Here is a 9,505-nt window from a genome sequence, read left to right on the forward strand (position 1 = left end):
GGGTGGAGAGGGAGGGGGCGAGGGTGGAGAGGGAGGGGGCGGGGGTGGAGAGGGAGGGAGGGGGCGGGGGTGGAGAGGGAGGGAGGGGGCGGGGGTGGAGAGGGAGGGAGGGGGCGGGGGTGGAGAGGGAGGGAGGGGGCGGGGGTGGGGAGGGAGGGGGCGGGGGTGGAGAGGGAGGGGGGGTCGGAGAGGGGCCGGGGTGGAGAGGGAGGGGCCGGGGTGGAGAGGGAGGGGCCGGGGTGGAGAGGGAGGGGGAGGGTCGGAGAGGGGCCGGGGTGGAGGGGAAGGGTCGGAGAGGGGCCGGGGTGGAGAGGGAGGGGCGGGGGTGGAGATGGAGTGGGTCGGGGAGGCCGGGGTGGAGAGACAGGGCGGAAATGACGGGAGAGAAAGCGAGTGTGGGTTGGTTGCGTACGTCCGGCCGTGCTGTGCCCTGCTCCGTGTCTAATTGCCGTTTGAACGGCTTCACGCAGAGAGATCGCTGCGCGTGACGTAGTGACGTACACGTCCCGAAAGTTGCGGCGTGTTGCCATCGAAGTGTGAAGCTGGATGAATGCAGGAGCACAAAGGCTGACGTTTCGGGTCTAGACCCTTCATCCGACCCTCCCTGATGAAGGGTCTAGGCCCGAAACGTCAGCTTTTGTGCTCCTGAGATGCTGTTTGTCCTGCTGTGTTCATCCAGCCTCACATTTTATTATCTTGGAATTCTCCAGCATCTGCAGTTCCCATTATCTCAGGACTTAACACCGACGCTTCACCGCGACGCACTGATGAAGTTACCAGCGCGGTGCCGAAACGTTTGCAAACGAATTTACAAAGTCGGCGGGCGAGCAAGTCAACTTCCGCTTGAAATTTAATTTTCCACCGACCAGTTTCGAAATGCTTGCAACCCTCCGAAAGTCTCTGTTTAAACTGAACATGCAGATGGTTCCGATGAAATTAAGTCCAGTAGTTATTCGGGAAATGTTACTCAAATTTATAGATTAACGAGTATTTATTAAAATTAACCCGTGCTTATCTCGGAGACAATAAAATGTGAGGCTGGATGAACACAGCAGGCCCAGCAGCATCTCAGGAGCACAAGGCTGACGTTTCGGGTCTAGACCCTTCATCGGACCCTCTCTGATGAAGGGTCTAGGCCCGAAACGTCAGCTTTTGTGCTCCTGAGATGCTGCTTGCCCTGCTGTGTTCATCCAGCCTCACATTTTATTATCTCGGATTCTCCAGCATCTGCAGTTCCCATTATCATTTATCTCGGAGACACCTAGTTACACCTCGCCCGAGAGACACTTTACGCCCCACTTCGCCCCTGGACTTGACCTCCCAGTTAAAACCCCTTCTGAGTTGGGACCTGTCCTACCAAATAGATTCAGCTGTGTACCTTTTAATGAAGTGTGACTGATCGTGTCCGTCAGATCTTCATAACGTCGCTGCTTTACGAAATGTACAATGGAATGAAATGAGTTAAACTTTCTTTTCAACTTTATTTCGTTGAATGTAAGTATTTGCAAAATATGTAAACTGAAATATGTTGTCCCACGCCTGAGTACTTTATATATAGCCTTCCTTTAACTACAAAGCATTCCGGATGCTGGAGATTTGAAAGAGAAACAGAAAGTGCTACAGAAATGTGGCAAATGGAGCCGGTAAACAAAACAAACACTCCCTTCCCCTTTCTCAGAACATTTAATCTTTCAAGTAAACTGCCCTGACATTGCAGGAAGTCTGCAGGACGCGACAGTAGTCAATAAGCCAGTAGCGTACAAGAGCGAAATACATTTGAAATTATTGCGCGGTGCATTACAGGCATTCTCGAAGAATCCAAATAGATGATTCAATTTCGAGTTGTTTACATCTCCACAGTTCCATAGTTCAGGGGACAGAGAGATCTGCAGATCTCCTCCGCTTTATCTCGGGGCAGATACACTTTGCGGAATCTTTGACTCTTCTCCATTTCGCAGACAGTGAGATGTTTACACTCCAGAGGGACCGGGAACTCCGGTTTCTCATCTGGCAAGTAGAAAGCAAAGCTCAGATAATCCCAGGAACGAGCGTCTGGGCAACAATCGTTGACCGTCCAATTCCCATCGCCGTCCTCCTTGAGCACTCGGATTTCAGAACCTGTGGATTCTGGTTTCCACATCCATTTGGAACCTTCCTGGGAAATCACTTCAGAAGGGAGGGGAGGGCAGTGCTCGAATATCTTGACACAGGGAGGGGAGACAGCCACAACGTGCATCAACTCGAGATCATATCTGAAGGTTCCCAATACTCTAAACTCGGGATCTTTCCCCTGACAGACTGATTTCTTATATTCATCGATTAGATCGTTGATATTGTAGGTGAATTTGAAATTACCGTAATTGGATACTTCCAGAAAAGCAGGAGAGCTGATATATTGCTTCAACAGGGCGTCCAGCAAATCCCCCACATCTCGGGGCTGTTTGCCTGTTTTTTCTGTTAGCCACTTTTCCGTGTCTTCTTTGTATTTCTCCTTCTGTTCCTCCTTTCCCCTTTGGTTAGCTTCGACATGCCACCACGAGAACCGGACGTTCAGATTTTCTCCTATTTTCTTTTTCTTAGCTTTCTTCATGCATTGGTCAGCGAGGATACCCTTGACTCCAACGAAGTCCGTGACATGGATAACGTTTAAAATGAAGAATGAGCTTCGTTCGCTATCTTGTAGATCATCAATTTTTACATCAGGTAAAGCGGAGTCGGGAAAAGTGAAGACTCTACCCCATTGTTTGTGACTCACATGTTTCAGGGGGTAGAAATCTTCAGGACCTCCGTACCCCACGCTAATCCGATGCCATTTCTGGGCAGTGTACATGGCTTTCTCCAGCTGAGGAGATGAAATGGAAAGTATGGAACGGAGGAGCAGACGCGAATGGTCGAACGCCTCAGGTCTAAGATAACAAAGTGTGGAGCTGGATGAACACAGCAGGCCAAGCAGCATCTCAGGAGCACAAAAGCTGACGTTTCGGGCCGAGACCCTTCATCAGAGAATGCCTCAGGTCTGCTCGGTTCGAATCTCTTCTCAGAATAAGGTCAACTCCAATTGCAATCCTAATATAGTTGGAAGATATGGGTGGAGCCAAGCATATTTTTACCACCCCAACTCAAGCTAATGAGGATGACCTTAAATGGCATCTTCTTTCACAAATAATTGCCAATTAACAATAGGATTCTTCTGAGTTGGTTAAAATTTAGAATATCGAGTTGTTCTCACATGATTTTTGATTAGGATATTAATGTTAACCTTTCCTTTGCGGCTAGCAAGTCACTGACTACTTTCACCTGCTGCTTTCCCTTTTCCGCTTGATGCTTCATACAGCGCAAGTTCTGCGCAGTATTATTAGCGCCGCGTTTCCCGACTGGCGCTTCTGCGCAGTTGCCCATAGTTGCAGGTGTCAGCAAACACTTACATTTGAAAAATATTCACTTTCACATCACTTAAATGATAACAAAAACTACGCACAGATCGAATTATACTCAGCTGTTTATTTGTACTCCAGTTCATTAGGAAGACAATCATTGATTAAAGCGGCAGTATCATTTATTTAACCTCAGAGCCTATCAACTCAAAATGCAGTGCGACATAATCAGATTTCCCCGTATTCCCCGTTAGATCTTACATTCAACATTAGTCCCGTTCCCAAGAACAAAAAGAAAGAGTATTTAATGTAAGCGGTTCAGATAAAAGAGTCATGTTTGGATACAGGGTGCTTACAGCTCTCCATTCGGGCAGCACAGGAGCCGGTAGGAATTCTCCGCTTCAGCCCGGCTCATGTACGTATAAGGTGGCCGAAAACGTTGACTCTCCTCCATTTCGCAGACAGTGAGATGTTTACACTCCAGAGGGACCGGGAACTCCGGTTTCTCATCAGGCAGGTAGAAAGCAAAGCTGACGAATTCCCATCGCCGGCAGTCTGGATAACACTCATCGACCCACCAGCTCCCACCGTCGTTCTGCCTGAGCACCCGGACTTCAGCTCCTGTTGATTGCGGTTTCCACATCCATTTGGTACCTTCTCGGGAAATCACATCAGAAGGGAGGGGAGGGCAGTGCTCGAATATTCCAACACCGGGAGGATGGACTACTACAGTGTGCATGATTTCGATGTTATATCTGAAGGTTCCCAATACTCGGAATTCGGGATCTTTCCCCTGACAAACTGATTTTTTGTATTCACCAATTAGATCATTAATATTGTAAGTGATTTTGAAATTTCCGTAATTGGATTGTTCCAGGAAAGCGGGAGAGCTGACGTATTGCTCCAACAGGGCTTCCCGCAAAATTCTCACACCTTTGGTTAGAGGATCCTGGATGGTTTGCCTGATCTGTTCTTCCACAATGCTTCTCCTAAACTCCCTTTCCCTCTCCATTTCTTCCGGGCTTACTTGAACGCTCCACCACGAGAAGCGAACCTTGAGCTGTTCCCCAATCTGTTTAATGTTTGCTTTCTTCAAGCATTGGTCGTTGAGAATACCCTGGGCTCCGTTGAAGTCGGTGACATGAATGAGATTAGTGATGGGGAACTCAGTGCGCATCCCTGGTTGGGGAACGCCGATATCTGTACTCAAGACAGCGGAGTCTGGAACAGCGAAGCCTCTGCCCCAATCTTTGGAGCTGGCATGTCTGAATGGGTAGAAGTCTTCAGGTCCGCGATAACCGGACTTAATTCGCTGCCATTCTTGAGCGGTGAACATGATTGTGGCGAGCGAGTGAGATGGAACTCTGTGAGCAAGCCAAAGACAATCTCAAGGCTTGATCGTGGCATGAACGAGCGGATGTCCTTGCGTCATATGTTTATCATGTTACTTTTTTCTAATACAGAAGGATGCGAGGAATACGCAGCACTTTTATGTGAAGTGTCAGTGGGATGTGGCAAGAAATCAGGTGGGTCGGTAGATCTTGCTTCGATTTGGGATCGGTTCAATACACGCACCACCGCCCCCCACCCCCCGCCCCCACTCCCAGCAGTGCGACGTTTAAATAGACCCGAGCTGACTGCCGCAGATTCCGAAATGAACCAAGTGTTGGTTGTATTTAAGCTGAAGCCTCAAGAATAGAACAGCCGAAAGTGAAAGAGGAAATGGGAAAGCCTGCGTTCACATTTCAATACTCTGCTTTCTTGTCTCATACTGCCCTTCCCCCAACCCATTTACGCACCTCGCCAAAGACTGAACGAAGAAGCTGTAACATTCGGTGATGGTAATGCGGACGGGCTGTGCTGGTCGACAGCCGCAACGATCTACAAGCCATAGTGATAATGGGAACTGCAGATGCTGGAGAATCCAAGATAATAAAATGTGAGGCTGGATGAACACAGCAGGCCAAGCAGCATCTCAGGAGCACAAAAGCTGACGTTTCGGGCCTAGACCCTTCATCAGAGAGGGGGAGAGGGAACTGGAACAAATAGGGAGAGAGGGGGAGGCGGACCGAAGATAGAGAGAAAAGAAGATAGGTGGAGAGGAGAGTATAGGTGGGGAGATAGGGAGGGGATAGGTCAGTCCAGGGAAGACGGACAGGTCAAGGAGGTGGGATGAGGTTAGTAGGTAGATGGGGGTGCGGCTTGGGGTGGGAGGAAGGGATGGGTGAGAGGAAGAACCGGTTAGGGAGGCAGAGACAGGTTGGACTGGTTTTGGGATGCAGTGGGTGGGGGGGGAAGAGCTGGGCTGGTTGTGTGGTGCAGTGGGGGGAGGGGACGAACTGGGCTGGTTTAGGGATGCAGTAGGGGAAGGGGAGATTTTGAAACTGGTGAAGTCCACATTGATACCATATGGCTGCAGGGTTCCCAGGCGGAATATGAGTTGCTGTTCCTGCAACCTTCGGGTGGCATCATTGTGGCACTGCAGGAGGCCCATGATGGACATGTCATCTAGAGAATGGGAGGGGGAGTGGAAATGGTTTGCGACTGGGAGGTGCAGTTGTTTGTTGCGAACTGAGCGGAGGTGTTCTGCAAAGCGGTCCCCAAGCCTCCGCTTGGTTTCCCCAATGTAGAGGAAGCCACACCGGGTACAGTGGATGCAGTATACCACATTGGCAGATGTGCAGGTGAACCTCTGCTTAATGTGGAATGTCATCTTGGGGCCTGGGAGAGGGGTGAGGGAGGAGGTGTGGGTGCAAGTGTAGCATTTCCTGCGGTTGCAGGGGAAGGTGCCGGGTGTGGTGGGGTTGGAGGGCAGTGTGGAGCGAACAAGGGAGTCACGGAGAGAGTGGTCTCTCCGGAAAGCAGACAGGGGTGGGGATGGAAAAATGTCTTGGGTGGTGGGGTCGGATTGTAAATGGTGAAAGTGTCGGAGGATGATGCGTTGTATCCGGAGGTTGGTAGGGTGGTGTGTGAGAATGAGGGGGATCCTCTTAGGGCGGTTGTGGCGGGGGCGGGGTGTGAGGGATGTGTTGCGGGAAATACGGGAGACGCGGTCAAGGGCGTTCTCGATCACTGTGGGGGGAAAGTTGCGGTCCTTAAAGAACTTGGACATCTGGGATGTGCGGGAGTGGAATGTCTTATCGTGGGAGCAGATGCGGCGGAGGCGGAGGAATTGGGAATAGAGGATGGAATTTTTGCAGGAGGGTGGGTGGGAGGAGGTGTATTCTAGGTAGCTGTGGGAGTCGGTGGGCTTGAAATGGACATCATTTACAAGCTGGTTGCCTGAGATGGAGACTGAGAGGTCCAGGAAGGTGAGGGATGTGCTGGAGATGGCCCAGGTGAACTGAAGGTTGCGGTGGAATGTGTTGGTGAAGTGGATGAACTGTTCGAGCTCCTCTGGGGAGCAAGAGGCGGCGCCGATACAGTCTCTTTGTAGGTTACGTGGAACAGTCCCTCTTCCGCACCTACACAGGCCCCAAACCCCACCTCTTCCTCCGGTACATTGATGACTGTATCAGCCTCACATTTTATTATCTTTGATCTACAAGCCATACCCCAGTGAAGATCGGCTGCACGGCCTAGATCGCTGGCAAACTGATGGCAATTGACCAGAGCAGGGCATTGTTGGATGGCCCTTGGAGTGAAGCCAGTCGACAGAGGAAGCCATTTAAATGTGTGCAACTTACCGACTTCAAGATTCACATCCCACAAGGTGTTCCTCATAAGTTTGTAAAAACTGCTTGGATGAAGGAGAAAAATCGTGAGGAAATGGGAAGCCATCCATTGATAGCTTCGATTGCGGACCAAGAAAATTCGAAACAAAATCAAGCACAGGTTATCAAAACTGAAGGAGAAAGCCAGCATGAAATAATAAATGTCCATTGTTTAAAGAAAATAAGAAAATTTAGACAGAAAGAAAAATGTTTCAGAGACCCAGGTTCAAATCCTGCCATGACAGAGAGCGGAATTTGAATTCAACACAATATCTAGAATTAAGAATCTAATAATGACCATAAACAACTACTGCTCATCAGAAAAATCTACTAATTCCCTTCAGGTAAGGATAGAGCCAGCATGGGTGGTGGTACAGTGGTGTACAGTCAAGAGGAATTTGCCATTGGAGTCCTCAACATTGGCTCCATGTAGTTTTATAGTATCAGGTTTAACATGAGCAAGAAAATGTCCTGCTGATTGCCTCCTATTGTCCTCCCTCAGCTGATGAATCTGTACTCACCATAGAACATAGAACATAGAACATTACAGCACAGTACAGGCCCTTCGGCCCTCGATGTTGTGCCAACCTGTCATACCGATCTCAAGCCCATCTAACCTACACTATTCCATGTACATCCATATGCTTGTCCAATGACGACTTAAATGTACCTAAAGTTGGCGAATCTACTACCGTTGCAGGCAAAGCATTCCATTCCCTTACTACTCTCTGAGTAAAGAAACTACCTCTGACATCTGTCCTATATCTTTCACCCCCCAATTTAAAGCAATGCCCCCTCATGCTCGCCATCACCATCCTAGGAAAAAGGCTCTCCCTATCCACCCTATCTAACCCTCTGATTATTTTATATGTTTCAATTAAGTCACCTCTCAACCTTCTTCTCTCTAATGAAAACAGCCTCAAGTCCCTCAGCCTTTCCTCTTAAGACCTTCCCTCCATACCATGCAACATCCTAGTAAATCTCCTCTGCACCCTTTCCAAAGCTTCCATATCTTTCTTATAATGCGGTGACCAGAACTGTACACAATACTCCAAGTGTGGCCGCACCAGAGTTTTGTACAGCCTCACCATAACCTCTTGGTTCTGGAACTCAATCCCTCTATTAATAAAAGCTGAAACACCGTATGCCCTCTTAACAGCCCTGTCAACCTGGGTGGCAACTTTCAAGGATCTGTGTACATGGACACTGAGATCTCTCTGCTCATCTACACTACTAAGAATCTTACCATTAGCCCTGTACTTTGCCTTCTGGTTACTCCTACCAAAGTGCATCACCTCACACTTGTCTGCATTAAACTCCATTTGCCACCTCTCAGCCCAGCTCTGCAGCTTATCTATGTCTCTCTGCAACCTACAGCATCCTTCATCACTATCCACAACTCCACCGACCTTAGTGTCGTCTGCAAATTTACTAACCCATCCTTCTACGCCCTCATCCAGGTCATTTATAAAAATGACAAACAGCAGTGGACCCAACACCGACCCTTGCGGTAAACCACTAGTAACTGGTCTCCAGGATGAACATTTCCCATTAACTATCACCCTCTGTCTTCTTTCAGCAAGCCAATTTCCAATCCAAACTGCTATATCTCCCACAATTCCATTCCTCCACATTTTGTACAATAGCCTATTGTGGGGAACCTTATCGAACGCCTTGCTGAAATCCATATACACCACATCAACTGGTTTACTCTCATCTACCTGTTTGGTCACCTTCTCAAAGAACTTAATAAGGTTTGTGAGGCACGACCTTCCCTTCACAAAACCGTGCTGACTATCCCTAATCAATTTATTCTTTTCTAGATGATTATAAATCCTATCCCTTATAACCTTTTCCAACACTTTACCAACAACTGAGGTAAGGCTCACTGGTCTATAATTACCAGGGTTGTCTCCACTCCCCTTCTTGAACAGGGGAACCACATTTGCTATCCTCCAGTCATCTGGCACTATTCCTGTAGACAATGACGAGTTAAAGATCAATGCCAAAGGCTCGGCAATCTCCTCCCTGTCTTCCCAGAGGATCCGCGGATAAATCCCATCCGGCCCACGGGACTTATCTATCTTCACCATCTGAAGGATTTCTAATACCTCTTCCGTGCGAACCTCAATCCCACCTAGTCTAGTAGCCTGTATCTCAGTATTCTCCTCGACAACATTGTCATTTTCTAGAGTGAACACTGTTGAAAAATATTCATTTAGCGCTTCCCCTATCTCATCTGACTCCACACACAACTTACCACTACTATCCTTGATTGGGTCTAATCTTACTTTCGTCATTCTTTTATCCCTTAAATACCTATAGAAAGCCTGAGGGTTTACCCTGATCCTATCCGCCAACAACTTCTCATGTCTCCTCCTGGCTCTTCTGAGCTCTCTCTTTAGGTCTTTCCTGGCT

The 9,505-nt window shown here is 48.6% G+C and overlaps 1 protein-coding gene across 1 annotated transcript; it reads right to left on the bottom strand.

The window, feature by feature from the left end:
- Positions 1-1,516: 1,516 nt before the first annotated feature.
- On the bottom strand, positions 1,517-3,337 carry LOC125461820 (uncharacterized). Its single transcript, XM_048551073.2, has one exon. The coding sequence runs from the start codon at positions 2,954-2,956 to the stop codon at positions 1,847-1,849; it is 1,110 nt and encodes a 369-aa protein (XP_048407030.1). The 5' UTR covers positions 2,957-3,337; the 3' UTR covers positions 1,517-1,846.
- Positions 3,338-9,505: the final 6,168 nt, after the last annotated feature.

The sequence above is a fragment of the Stegostoma tigrinum genome, chromosome 20, assembly GCF_030684315.1.
Source record: "Stegostoma tigrinum isolate sSteTig4 chromosome 20, sSteTig4.hap1, whole genome shotgun sequence".
NCBI classification, from domain to species: domain Eukaryota; kingdom Metazoa; phylum Chordata; class Chondrichthyes; order Orectolobiformes; family Stegostomatidae; genus Stegostoma; species Stegostoma tigrinum.

Excerpts from the sequence above, each read along its gene's own strand:
- LOC125461820 (XM_048551073.2), bottom strand. The coding sequence starts at position 2,956 with ATGCTGCTTGGCCTGCTGTGTTCATCCAGCTCCACACTTTGTTATCTT.